The sequence below is a fragment of the Chiloscyllium plagiosum genome, unplaced genomic scaffold (genome assembly GCF_037043375.1).
Source record: "Chiloscyllium plagiosum isolate Xiang-an unplaced genomic scaffold, Cpla_swu_hap1 HiC_scaffold_34, whole genome shotgun sequence".
NCBI classification, from domain to species: domain Eukaryota; kingdom Metazoa; phylum Chordata; class Chondrichthyes; order Orectolobiformes; family Hemiscylliidae; genus Chiloscyllium; species Chiloscyllium plagiosum.
In genome coordinates this window covers 33,566,856-33,581,262 of record NW_028270172.1, presented here as the reverse complement: position 1 = coordinate 33,581,262, position 14,407 = coordinate 33,566,856, and the positions used below count along the sequence as shown (strand labels likewise).

Sequence of the window (14,407 nt, the reverse complement as noted above, 5' to 3'; positions counted from 1 at the left end):
AGAGAGAGAGAGTGAGAACTCGGGGCAGGGAGAGAGAGAGAGAGAACGCGGGACAGGGAGAGAGAGAGAACGCGGGACAGGGAGAGAGAGAGAACCCGGGGCAGGGAGAGAGAGTGAGAACTCATGGCAGGGAGAGAGAGAGAGAACGCGGGGCAGGGAGAGAGAACGCAGGACAGGGAGAGAGAGAGAACGCGGGACAGGGAGAGAGAGAATGCAGGACAGGGAGAGAGAGAGAACGCGGGACAGGGAGAGAGAGAATGCGGGGCAGGGAGAGAGAGAGAGAGAGAACGCGGGACAGAGATAGAGAGAACGCGGGACAGGGACAGAGAGAGAAAGAACGCGTGGCAGGGAGAAAGAACGCGGGGCAGGGGGAGAGAGAGAGAGAGAGAACCCGGGGCAGGGAGAGAGAGAGAGAACGCGGGGCAGGGGGAGAGAGAGAGAACGCGGGGCAGGGGGAGAGAGAGAGAACGCGGGGCAGGGGGAGAGAGAGAACACGGGACAGAGAGAGAGAGAGAGAGAAAACGCGGGACAGAGAGAGAGAGAACGCGGGGCAGAGAGAGAGAGAGAGAACGCGGGACAGAGTGAGAGAGAACCCGGGGCAGGGAGAGAGGGAGAATGCGGGACAGAGAGAGAGAGAACACGGGACAGAGAGAGAGAGAACACGGGGCAGGGAGAGAGAGAGAACGCGGGGCAGCGAGAGAGAGAGAGAATGCGGGGCAGGGGGAGAGAGAGAGAGAACGTAGGACAGAGAGAGAGAACGCGGGACAGAGAGAAAGAACGCGGGACAGAGAGAACGCGAACGCGGGGCAGGGAGAGAGAGAGAGAGAGAGAGAGAGAACGCGGGACAGGGAGAGAGAGAGAGAGAGAGAGAACGCGGGACAGAGAGAGAGAGAACCCGGGGCAAGGAGAGAGAGAGAATGCGGGGCAAGGAGAGAGAGAGAATGCGGGGCAGGGAGAGAGAGAGAACCCGGGACAGAGAGCGAGAGAGAACCCGGGGCAGAGAGAGAGAGAGAGAGAACCCGGGACAGAGAGCGAGAGAGAGAACACGGGACAGAGAGAGAGAGAACCCGGGGTAGGGAGAGAGAGAGAGAGAGAGAGAGAGAGAGAGAGAGAGAGAGAGAGAGAGAGAGAGAGAGAGAGAGAGAGAGAGAGAGAGAGAGAACGTGGGGCAGGGAGAGAGACAGAAGGTGGGACGGGGAGAGAAAATGCGGGGCAGGGAGAGAGACAGAGAACGCAGGGCAGGGAGAGAGAGAGAACGCAGGGCAGGGAGAGAGAGAGAACGCAGGGCAGGGAGAGAGAGAGAACACGGGACAGGGAGAGAGAGAGAGAACGCGGGACAGGGAGAGAGAGAACGCAGGGCAGGGAGAGAGAGAGAGAACGCGGGACAGGGAGAGAGAGAGAGAAACGCGGGACAGGGAGAGAGAGAGAGAACGCGGGACAGGGAGAGAGAGAGAGAACGCGGGACAGGGAGAGAGAGAACGCAGGGCAGGGAGAGAGAGAAAGCGGGGCAGAGAGAAAGAGAGAGAATGTGGGACAGAGAGAACGCGGGGCAGGAAGGGAGAGAGTGAGAGAGAACACGGAACAGAGAGAACCCGGGGCAGGGAGAGAGAGGGAGAGAGAGGGAGAGAGAGAGAGAGAGAGAGAGAGAGAGAACGCGGAACAGAGAGAGAGAACCCGGGGCAGGGAGAGAGAGAGAACGCGGGACAGGGAGAGAGAGAGAGAACGCGGGACAGAGTGAGAGAGAACCCGGGGCAGGGAGAGAGGGAGAATGCGGGACAGAGAGAGAGAGAACACGGGGCAGGGAGAGAGAGAGAGAACGCGGGACAGGGAGAGAGAGAGAGAACGCGGGACAGGGAGAGAGGGAACGCAGGGCAGGGAGAGAGAGATAGCGGGGCAGAGAGAGAGAGAGAATGTGGGACAGAGAGAACGCGGGGCAGGAAGGGAGAGAGTGAGAGAGAACACGGAACAGAGAGAACCCGGGGCAGGGAGAGAGAGGGAGAGAGAGGGAGAGAGAGAGAGAGAGAGAACGCGGGACAGAGAGAGAGAACCCGGGGCAGGGAGAGAGAGAGAACGCGGGACAGGGAGAGAGAGAGAACGCGGGACAGAGAGAGAGAACGCGGGAGAGAGAGAGAGAGAGGACCCGGGGCAGGGAGAGAGAAAGAGAGAACGCGGGACAGAGAGAGAGAGAACACGGGGCAGGGAGAGAGAGAGAGAACGCGGGTCAGGGAGAGAGAGAGAGAACGCGGGACAGAGTGAGAGAGAACCCGGGGCAGGGAGAGAGGGAGAATGCGGGACAGAGAGAGAGAGAACACGGGGCAGGGAGAGAGAGAGAGAACGCGGGACAGGGAGAGAGAGAGAGAACGCGGGACAGGGAGAGAGAGAACGCAGGGCAGGGAGAGAGAGAAAGCGGGGCAGAGTGAGAGAGAACCCGGGGCAGGGAGAGAGGGAGAATGCGGGACAGAGAGAGAGAGAACACGGGGCAGGAGAGAGAGAGAACGCGGGGCAGGGGGAGAGAGAGAGAGAACGTGGGACAGAGAGAGAGAACGCGGGACAGAGAGAGAGAACGCGGGACAGAGAGAACGCGGGACAGAGAGAGAGAGAATGCGGGGCAGGGAGAGAGAGAGAGAGAGAGAGAGAGAGAGAGAGAGAGAACGCGGGACAGGGAGAGAGGGAGAGAGAGAGAGAGAACCCGGGGCAGGGAGAGAGAGAGAATGCGGGGCAGGGAGAGAGAGAGAGAGAGAACGCGGGACAGGGAGAGAGAGAGAACCCGGGGCAGAGAGAGAGAGAGAATGCAGGACAGAGAGAGAGAGAAAACGCAGGACAGAGAGAGAGAGAACGTAGGGCAGGGAGAGAGAGAACGCGGGACAGAGAGAGAGAATGCGGGGCAGGGAGAGAGAGAACGCGGGACAGAGAGAGAGAGAACGCGGGGCAGGGAGAGAGAGAGAGAGAGAACCCGGGGCAGAGAGAAAGAGTGAGAACTCGGGGCAGGGAGAGAGAGAACGCGGGACAGAGAGAGAGAGAATGCGGGACAGAGAGAGAGAACGCGGGGCAGGGAGAGAGAGAGAGAGAGAACGCGGACAGAGAGAGAGAGAGATCCCGGGGCAGAGAGAGAGAGTGAGAACTCGGGGCACGGAGAGAGAGAGAGAGAACACGGGGCAGGGAGAGAGAGAGAGAGAACGCGGGGCAGGGAGAGAGAGAGAACGCGGGACAGGGAGAGAGAGAGAGAACCCGGGGCAGGGAGAGAGAGTGAGAACTCATGGCAGGGAGAGAGAGAGAGAACGCGGGGCAGGGAGAGAGAACGCAGGACAGGGAGAGAGAGAGAGAACGCGGGACAGGGAGAGAGAGAATGCGGGGCAGGGAGAGAGAGAGAGAGAACGCGGGACAGAGATAGAGTGAACGCGGGACAGAGAGAGAGAACGCGGGACAGGGACAGAGAGAGAAAGAACGCGTGGCAGGGAGAAAGAACGCGGGGCAGGGGGAGAGAGAGAGAGAGAGAGAGAGAACCCGGGGCAGGGAGAGAGAGAGAGAACGCGGGGCAGGGGGAGAGAGAGAGAACGCGGGGCAGGGGGAGAGAGAGAGAACGCGGGGCAGGGGGAGAGAGAGAACACGGGACAGAGAGAGAGAGAGAAAACGCGGGACAGAGAGAGAGAGAACGCGGGGCAGAGAGAGAGAACGCGGGGCAGAGAGAGAGAACGCGGGACAGGGAGAGAGAGAGAGAAAACGCAGGACAAGGAGAGAGAGAGAGAGCGAAAACGCGGGACAGAGAGGTAGAGAACGCGTGGACAGAGAGAGAGAGAGAAAACGCAGGACAGGGAAAGAGAGAGAGAAAACGCAGGACAGGGAAAGAGAGAGAGAGAGAGAAAACGCGGGACAGAGAGAGAGAACCCGTGGACAGAGAGAGAGAGAGAACGCAGGACAGAGAGAGAGAGAATGCGGGGCAGGGAGAGAGAGAGAAAGAACGCGGGACAGAGAGAGAGAGAACCCGGGCAGGGAGAGAGAGAGAGAGAGAACGCGGGACAGGGAGAGAGAGAGAACGCGGGACAGAGAGAGAGAACCCGGGGCAGAGAGAGAGAGAGAACATGGGACAGAGAGAGAGAGAACCCGGGGTAGGGAGGGAGAGGGAGAGAGAGAGAGAGAGAGAGAGAGAGAGAGAGAGAGAGAGAGAGAGAGAGAGAGAGAGAGAGAGAGAGAGAGAGAGAGAGAGAGAGAGAAAACGTGGGGCAGGGAGAGAGACAGAACGTGGGACAGGGAGAGAGAACGCGGGGCAGGGAGAGGGAGAGAGAGAGAGAACGCGGGACAGGGAGAGAGAGAGAGAGAGAGAACGCGGGACAGGGAGAGAGAGAGAGAGAACGCAGGACAGGGAGGGAGAGAGAACGCGGGACAGGGAGAGAGAGAGAGAACGCGGGACAGGGAGAGAGAGAACGCAGGGCAGGGAGAGAGAGAAAGCGGGGCAGAGAGAGAGAGAGAGAGAATGCGGGACAGAGAGAATGCGGGGCAGGAAGGGAGAGAGTGAGAGAGAACGCGGGACAGAGAGAGAGAGAGAACCCGGGGCAGGGAGAGAGAAGGAGAGAGAGAGAGAGAGAGAGAGAGAGAGAGAAAAAAACGCAGGACAGAAAGAGAGAGAACGCAGGACAGAGAGAGAGCGAAAGGCACTGGACGGAGAGAGAGAGCGTGAGACAGAGGGAGAGAGAATTGTGAGACCAAGCCTAAAAGAGAGAAAATGAAAGAGAGAGAGCGCAAGACAGGAAGAGAAAGAACTCAAGACAGAGAAAACGCGCACAAGAGAGAAATAGTAAGACAGGACAGGCAAGAAAAATGCACTAGGGAGAGAGAGAGAGAGAGAAGCTTTCAGGATAACTGCTATTATTGGTGTATGCTGCTTTTTTTTGTTCAAAGGCTGCTGTTAATAAGCCATTCTTTTGCATATTCCTTTTAGGCATGCTTTCACTTCTCACTACATGCAGTTATCATGTAAGCGTGAGTTAAATGAATAGAAAATGTCTTGACAAATCACTTTCATTGCCTCTTGACTAAAGTGGTAATTCGAAGTCAGCCAATTTTGTATATTTCATGTGATTACCCGAGTTTGTCAAATGATCACATTGACTATTTTAGGTGAGCAATATCCTTTCTAAAGCCATTTTAGTCCATGAAAGTCTCAGGTAATAACGTTAAGCGGTTAAGTCCAATATTAAAAATCACACCATATCATTTTATAGTCCAACAGGTTTATGAGGAGGTATAAGTTTCCAGAGCGCTGCTCCTTCATCAGGTAGCTAGTGGAGTAGGATCATAGGACACAGAATTTATAGCAAAAGATCATAGTGTCAATCTGACTCAAGATTGGAATACACACAGACTTTAACCTCACACCCTTAATGCATTGTCTGAGCTGAGATGTCACCCTTTGTGATAAAACCTTAAGTTATCTCGGGAATGTGACTTGAAAGTAGTTCTGGGATTTACATATTAATGAAATGAAACTTGCAACCCCATTCTAAAAGATGAATGACTTAACATCAGTCGAGGTTTGTTCAATATATTACATCAGTATATGACACTATGATCTTTTGCTATAAATTCTGCATCCTATGATCCTACTCCCCTCACTACCTGATGAAGAAGCAGCACTCTGAAAGCTTGTACTTCCAAATAAACCTGTTGGACGATAACTTGGCGTTGTGTGATTTTTAACTTTGTTCCAACACTGGCACCTCCACATAAAATTAAATATTGGGAGTCCGTTTTCAGTACAATTGCAACTTCACTCCAAAATGAAGAGCTGACATAAGCCAAATTGCTCCATTTTATTGACAGTATGTATTCTGTTAAGATGAAAGAACAACACACACACACTCTCTGTCCTAACCTGGGTTTTAAACCTGTTTCAGTACCAGTGATCAACTTGCTCACTGGGCTGCAACACATTCTCAAGTTTTAACCCGTCATTGCACAGTTATAGATTCATAGAGATGTACAGTACGGAAGCAGACCCTTCGGTCCAACCTGTCCACACCAACCAGATATCCTAAACTAATCTCGTCCCATTTGCCAGCACTTGGCCCAATTCCCTCTAAACTCTTCCTTTCTTATACCCATCCAAATACCTTTTAATTGTTATAACTGTTCCAGCCTCCACCACTTCATCCGGCAGCTCATTCCATACACACATCATCTTCTGCGTGAAAAAGTTAACCCTTTGTTCCCTTTTAAATCTTTCCCCTCTCACATTAAACCCTCTAGTTATATAATCTCTGTACCCCATTCAGGCAGTTTTACAATTCGGATTTCCTTGAAGTTGGTGGCTGGTCATCTCAGGTATTCCTTCTCAAGTGGAGTCTGGACTTTCATCCTGCAGTTCACTTTGATCTGATTTGGCAGCAACCCCATTTAACAGGTCAAGCTCTGAGATTTGGTTCTGTTCCTTGGATCATTCAGTGCGTGACATGTGCAACTTGTATGCCCTCGTGACCCCCATGAAGCGTGTTTCCTTCTCTGAATCACCAAATTCTTATGGTGCCGGAGGCCATTCATCCCATCAGATGTACACTAGCTCTCTGAATGAGCATTGTGACTTCATGCCATACTCTGCCCTTGTCTCATAACCCTGTACATTGGCTTTAATTGAAATGAGCATCGAATGCCCTGTGAATACCTCGAATGAACCTGCCTCTACCAACCAATGAACCAACATCCATTACCCTTCACTATTCTTATCTGTTACTTTGTACATTAATGAAGGTGCAATTTAAAGTTATGACCTTTTAACTTGCTGCAAAATTGAACAGCATAAATTGCAAGTTCTTTGGTACTTTCCCACATGCCTCTAATTCTTAGAGATTGGCAGTGGTTCAGTATTTGTATTCAGGTTTTTACTTAAGCATCACTCCACAGACATTCAAGTTATTTCTTCTTTACAGGAAAGCATCAGTCTTTGGTACACAGAAGCTCTTACCTGATCGATTTCCATCAGCTTTGGAAAGGCCCCTGGCCATTCAATGGCCACTTTCACAATATCCGATGGTGGCGGCATCCTAATGGCTTATACCCTCACTGGGGAAAGTTTCACTGTAACGGGACCTGAATCTCACCCAACCCTAGAGTAAAGCACAAGAGTGAAGTCAGCTGGCAAATGAATTACACTTTTTGTTAAATGAATACATTGTCCTTTATTTAGCCAAGCACAACAAAAGCTTACAGAACACCAATCAGAGATGACAGATACCACTTTCTGCCATGGACTGTGGTTTGGGTTCCAATACTCCCTTTGTCAACAATGACATTACACTGCCAACCTTAATAATTTCAATAACAAATGTCTCCAGATAACAGAACTTAACAATGAGCCACATGGGTATTCTAGCTCTCTGTTCTTTTAAAATCCTTCTTATAATGTACTTCTTTCACCAAGCTGTAAATTATTATTTGCAACATCTTCTTCTTTGGCTTGGTACCAGTTTGTCTGATTTCATTTTTGTGAAACGCCCTTGGGTTGTCTATGTTAAAGATGCTATATCATAGCAAGTTGTTGTTACAACTTGCTAAGATGAATTTATGTTTAACAAACTCACACTTGTAACCAATTACATCCAGCTACTTTAAGAACCAGTCAGTAATCATAACAGGGACAACCAACTGGTGCAAGAACATCAGGCCTGCAAATGGAATTGAAAATGTGTTGCTGGAAAAGCGCAGCAGGTCAGGCAGCATCCAAGGAACATCGATGTTTCGGGCATAAGCCCTTCTTCAGGAATGAGGAAAGTGTGTCCAGCAGGCCAAGATAAAAGGTAGGGAGGAGGGACTTTGGGGAGGGGCGTTGGAAATGCGATAGGTGGAAGGAGGTCAAGGTGAGGATGATAGGCCGGAGTGGGGGTGGGGGTGGAGAGGTCAGGAAGAAGATTGCAGGTTAGGAAGGCGGTGCTGAGACAAGGTGGGGGGAGGGGAAATGAAGAAACTGGAGACCAGTTTCCTCATTTCCACTCCCCCCACCTTGTCTCAGTCAAATCCCTCGAACTCAGCACCGCCTTCCTAACCTGCAATCTTCTTCCCGACCTCTCCGCCCCCACCCCACTCCAGCCTATCACCCTCACCTTGACCTCCTTCCACCTATCGCATTTCCAAAGCCCCTCCCCCAAGTCCCTCCTCCCTACCTTTTATCTTAGCCTGCTTGGCACACCCTCCTCATTCCTGAAGAAGGACTTATGCCCGAAACGTCGATTCTCCTGTTCCTTGGTTGCTGCCTGACCTGCTGCGCTTTTCCAGCCACACATTTTCAGCTCTGATCTCCAGCATCTGCAGTCCTCACTTTCTCCTGTAAATGGAATTAACTAGTAATTGATTGGAGAACCATAGCTGATAATCCAAATATCAAACCTATAAGTTTATAGACTAATAACATTGATAGATACCAAGTATCTGACAAACATAGTCTGAATGAGTAAAATTAAATACCCTTATGGTACCACTTAATGACTGATTGATTTACGGAAAGTCACGTGTATTTGTTACAAATGAGTGAAAAGTGTTGTATAATGTCGGTGCTCTCTGGCACCATCTTAAAACACAGAAATAAACCAGACATGGAGTATAAAGGTAGAAAAATAATTTAGAAATTCAACAGTACAGTACACTGCTTAGCCTTAGGCCTGGATCTGGGCTCATCCACCCCAACGTTGAGACTGATATCAGCATGAAGCAGTTGGCCAGCCTCGATCCCTTCAACGCCTCACTGCAGAACTGTGTTGCTATTCTTCGGCACCACCTTTCCTCTACCGAAGCCACCATCGTGAGACTGCATTGTGCTTATCTCTGCAATTTAGCCTTTGTTGAGGGTGTTCAGTACATGGGACATTCGCCTAACATCATAATGCTTTGGACTGTAGGAATGTAGATTTTCTAGGGGGTGGTAAGGGGACAGAGTTGAGCACTATTGTCCAAATGCAATTACAGACAACAGACTTCACCATGGATAAAAAGGTTAACTTCAATTCTGAATTAAATTGGGCATTTTAGCATTCTAATAATGAACCTGTATGCATTTTCTTGGCTGACTGAAAGGATTACCAACAGAAACAGATTTTGAGAGAATTCAAGATTAGTTTTGAGATTTCCATTCGTTGTGTATTTCAAGGATTCCAAACATTCAACTGAATTAGTTACACAATAAATGTATTTATATGTACGTACAGACACACAATATAGAATCAGCATCAAGACAGTTTTAAGTGGTGCTGATTGAGCAAAATAGAGCAGTTTCACAAATGATGTGATTGAATCAGTGAATCTGCTTAGAAGACCAAATATTAAAATAAATGGTCTTTTTACAGAGTACCTTTTCTATAATACAACCTAAAAGGTATGACACTGTTCCTTTTATCTGCTGGGGTGTACTTCAGAATATCAGATTGGTAAGTGAGCATCTTACACTTTTAGTCTGTCTCCCGGTTACCATTCCCTCCCTGGTATCTATGTGGGTGAGCAAGAAAGATGATGTATGTGGGCCTTCAAAAATCAGGCAAAACTCAGCCCATACGTTAATGAAGGCAGCCTCAACACTTTGCAATTAGTCATTAAATTTGCCACCAACAAGAAACAGATCTTCAGCTAAAAGGGAGGAAAGAAGACTCAACTTTATATAACATCTTTCACAACCTCCAGACATTCAAAGAACCTGACAGTGAATGAAGTATTCTCAAAGCGCAGTCACCGTCAGGGTAACCAAATTTACACATCCTGTGATCCCACAAACATTAAGTTCTTCATTCGCTATTGGACATACTTTGAGGATTAATTTTGTGTTTACTGAATTTAGACCTTAACCACCACTCCCATTTTCTCCCACAGAAGTTGCTGTTGACTGAAGATCTTTGTGCCAGAACCATTGGGTTCTGAAATGTTAGGTTGCCACGTGTACAGGATCAACATTTTATCGTTTACCTCCTCCATTCTCACTGTCCAAGGCTCCAGACACTCAGTCTGGTTTCCTCTACACTGGGAGATGAAACACAGACTGGGTGACTGCGAAACACCTGTGTTCAATCCATAAAAACAACCCCAAACTTCAAGTTGTCTGACACTTCAACACACCATTGCGTTCCCATGGTAACATTTCTCTCTTGGACCTGCGATTGTGCTCTATTCTGGCTCAGAAGGAACAACACCTCATCTTCCACTTCAGTACTTTTCAGCCCTCTGGCCTCGACATCGAGTTTAATAAATTCAGAGCAGGAACAACTCCTTATCACCTATCTAGCTTCCCTTCTTGCAGCATCTGAAGAGAAATCAAAGTTAACTTTTTGAGTCCAGTGACCTTTCTGAGGAAGGTTACCGAACCCAAAATTTTAACTTTGATTTCTCTTCACAGATGCTGCCAGACCTGCTGAGCTTCTCCAGCAACTCCTGTTTTTGTTTCTGATTTACAGCATCCGCAGTTCTTTCGGTTTTTATTTAGCTTCTCGTCCTCCCCGGCTCACTATCAACAATCCCTTTGCCTGCCTACCCTTCTTTCCCCCTTTCTCTCTCTCTCTGGGCACCTTTTCCATGTATCTTTCCTCCACAACTTTTCCTCATCAGTGAAAATACTACCTATTCCGAGCTTCTTTCAGTTCTGAAGAAGGATGACTGTCTTTTGATTTGACTTATTGTTGTCATGTGTACCTAAGTACAGTGAATGATTTTGTTCTGTGTGCAGTACAGGCAGATCATAACATACAGATCAAAGGGTGATTGAACAGAGCAAGGCATAGTTGAAACTTTATTGCTGGAACAGCACAGCAGGTCAGGCAGCATCCAGGGAACAGGAGATTCGACGTTTCGGGCACAGGCCCTTCTTCAGGAATGAGCAGAGAGTGTTCAGCAGGAGAAGATAAAAGGTAGGGAGGAGGGACTTGGAGGAGGGGAGTTGGAAATGTGATAGGTGGAAAGAGGTCAAGGTGAGGGTGATAGGTCGGAGTAGGGTGGAGGCGGAGAGGTCAAGAAGAAGACTGCAGGTCAGGAAGGCGGTGCCGGGCTGGAAGGATCCGGCTGAGACAAGGTGGGGGGAGGGGGGGATGAAGAAACTGGTGAAGTCCAAGTTCATCCCCTGCGGTTGGAGGGTTCCCAGTCGGAAGATAAGACGCTCCTCCTCCGACCGTCGGGTTGTTGTGGTTTGGCGGTGGATGAGTCCAATGACCTGCATATCCTCGGTGGAGTGGGAGGGGGAGTTGAAATGCTGTGCCACAGGTTGGTTGGGTTGGTTCGTCCGGGTGGCCCAGAGGTGCTCCCTGAATCGCTCCGCAAGTAGGCGGCCTGTCTCCCCAATATAGAGGAGGCCACACCGGCTGCAGCGGATGCAGTAGATGATGTGGGTGGAGGTGCAGGTGAATCTGTGGCGGATATGGAAGTTTCCCTTGGGGCCTTGGAGAGAAGTGAGGGGGGAGGTGTGGGCGCAAGTGTTGCACCTCCTGCGGTTGCAAGGGAAGGTGCCGGGAGTGGTGGTTGGGTCGGTGGGGGGTGTGGATCTGACAAGGGAGTCGCGGAGGGAGTGGTCTCTACGGAAAGCTGATAGGGGAGGGGAGGGAAATATATCCTTGGTGCTGGGGTCTGTTTGGAGGTGGCGGAAGTGACGGCGGATGATGCGCTGTACATGGAGATTGGTGGGGTGGTAGGTGAGGACCAGTGGGGTTCTGTCCTGGTGGCGGTTGGAGGGGCGGGGCTCAAGGGCGGAGGAGCGGGAAGTGGAGGAGATGCGGTGGAGGGCACCGTCGACCACGTCGGGGGGGAAATTGCGGTCCTTGAAGAAGGAGGCCATCTGTGTTGTACGTATTTTGAACTGGTCCTCCTGGGAGCAGATGCGGCGGAGACGAAGGAATTGGGAGAATGGGATGGCGTTTTTACAGGGGGCAGGATGGGAGGAGGTGTAGTCCAGGTAGCTGTGGGAGTCGGTAGGTTTGTAGTAGATGTCCGTGTTGATTCGGTCGCCTGAGATAGAAACAGAAAGGTCTAGGAAGGGGAGGGAGGAGTCCGAGACTGTCCAGGTGAATTTGAGGTCGGGGTGGAAGGTGTTGGTGTAGTGGATGAACTGTTCAACCTCCTCGTGGGAGCACGAGGTAGCGCCGATACAGTCATCAATGTAGCGAAGAAAAAGATGGGGGGTGGGGCCAGTGTAGTTGCGGAAGATGGATTGTTCCACATACCCTACGAAGAGGCAGGCATAGCTGGGGCCCATGCGGGTGCCCATGGCTACTCCTTTTGTTTGGAGAAAGTGGGAGGATTGGAAAGAAAAGTTGTTCAGGGTGAGGACCAGTTCGGTCAGTCGAAGGAGGGTGTCGGTGGAAGGGTACTGGGTGGTACGGCGGGAAAGGAAGAAGCGGAGTGCTTTGAGTCCTTCGTGATGGGGGATGGAGGTGTACAGGGACTGGATCAAGGCATACCAAAGTTACAGCTGTACAGAAGGTGTACAAAAAGCAAGATCAACGTTAGATTTGAAATTCGAGAGGTCCATTCAGAATTCTAATAACAGCAGAGAAGCAGTTCTTGAACCTGTTGGTACATGTGTTTAAGCTTTTGTATCTTCTCCCTGACAGATGAGGTTGGAAGAGATTACAAGTGGGGTGGGGGGACTTTGATAATGTTAGCTGCCATTCTGCAGCAACAAGAAGTGTAGATGGAGTCTGTGGATGGGAGGTTGGCTTGAGTGATGGTTTGGGCTGTGTTCACAACTTTCTTACGGTCCTGGACAAAGCAGTAGCTGTACCAAGCTGTGAAGTTAGAATGCTCTTGTGAAGGCTAAGGACTTGAAATGTTAATTCTGCTTTCTCCCACAGGGGGTGCCAGACCTGCTGAGTTGCAGTTCTTGTTCACTTCAAACCTTTGCCCAGTTGGGGGTTGGGTGCTATTGCTGTGTCATCGCCAAACAGCAGCGATGTGTAGAACCATTGTGAACTGATCATGTTGTTTGGACTGGGCTTTCTGTGAAAAAAGTATTGCATTGTTTCACAGATCATACTTGGCAGGACTGTGTGTGAAAGACGCCAATGGAACATTAGCTCTCAGACATCCTGAACTACAGGAAAATGTTTGAGGTGGTTGTGATATGTGAGATATGAATCACTATAAAAAGGACTGAAGTTGGAGTAAGTTTACTACAGTTGGGAGAAGGGTCCAGACCAGTCAGCTGAACTCAGGCCTACAATGAACACTGGGCGGTCCAGCCATGTTGGTGATTCTAAGTGTCCAGGGCAAACAGTGATCTTGGTCTGAGGTGGTCGAGGAAAGGGTCTGCAGTCATAAAGTAAGGTCAAGACCAATCAATCTGGCTCATGGACCCACAGTTCTCATCAGAAGGATAAATTACATGGAGGATTGTTAAGTTATCAGCCAAATCCAAGCTTAGACTAGCATAAATGTTTTGTATGTGGCCATTAGCAAGTTCATTTTAAGGAACTGGTTTCTGCTTGATTCAAACACAATGTGATTTTGTTCTTCATAAAATCTTGAAGTCCAAGAACCATTCTAACAGGTCAGAGGGGTCAGGATCAGGAACCACAGACATGTGGAATGATGTGATGAATCCATATCTGTACGTGGCTGGCAGACTACCCCTGGCATTAGATTAGATTACTTACAGTGTGGAAACAGGCCATGCAGCCCAACAAGTCCACACCGACCCTCCGAAGAGCAACCCCTACTTTTACCCCTTCACCTAACACTACGGGCAATTTAGTATGGCCAATTCACCTACCCTGCACATTTTTGGACTGTGGGAGGAAACCGGAGCACCCGGAGAAAACCCACACAGACACGGGGAGAATGTGCAAACTCCACACAGACAGTTGCCTGAGGCGGGAATTGAACCCGGGTCTCTAGTGCTGTGAGGCAGCAGTGCTAACCACTGTGTCACCATGCCGCCCATAAACATTACTGGGTCATGGAAGCCTGTTCTATTGTGTCAGCTATTCCATGATGGTCTCCCTATTAATGTTCTAGTCTAACCATTTACATCTCTCTCTCAACTAGTTTTGTTTCTCAACTTGTCCCATTCCCACTCCTTTTGTCTTGCACCATCATCCCTTTTGATCATAAATCACTCTTGCCCTCCAATTTATCATAGACCTTCTACTGTGTTCTTTCAGCGCTTTCCCCACCCTAATCCATAATATCTAGCACTGCACTTGCTTAATAACATTAGATCCCTTGCAATTCTGCCAAACGGTCATCAGCTGCAGGCACTGCCTGGCCACTCAATTGTTTGAAGGATATTTTTCATAGCAGCATGTCTTTACTCACCCTCTGCTGTAAAAATAGACATCATAGTTCTACTTTGCAAACGGTGACAGAAGCAGTTATAGAGTCATAGAGATGCACAGCACAGAAACAGACCCTTTGGTCCAACCCGTCCATGCCGACCAGATATCCCAACCCAATCTAG

At 49.8% G+C, this 14,407-nt stretch overlaps 1 protein-coding gene across 10 annotated transcripts in view; it reads right to left on the bottom strand.

The window, feature by feature from the left end:
* Positions 1-14,407, bottom strand: part of LOC122564399 (engulfment and cell motility protein 1) — a 319,775-nt gene that overhangs the window by 246,229 nt on the left and 59,139 nt on the right. For all 10 annotated transcript variants that reach the window (XM_043719204.2, XM_043719200.2, XM_043719205.2 and 7 more), the window contains one exon: positions 6,956-7,097. In XM_043719204.2, the coding sequence (XP_043575139.1) occupies positions 6,956-7,033 (78 nt within the window). In that variant the 5' untranslated portion in view covers positions 7,034-7,097. The remainder of the gene's footprint in view (positions 1-6,955; positions 7,098-14,407) is intronic.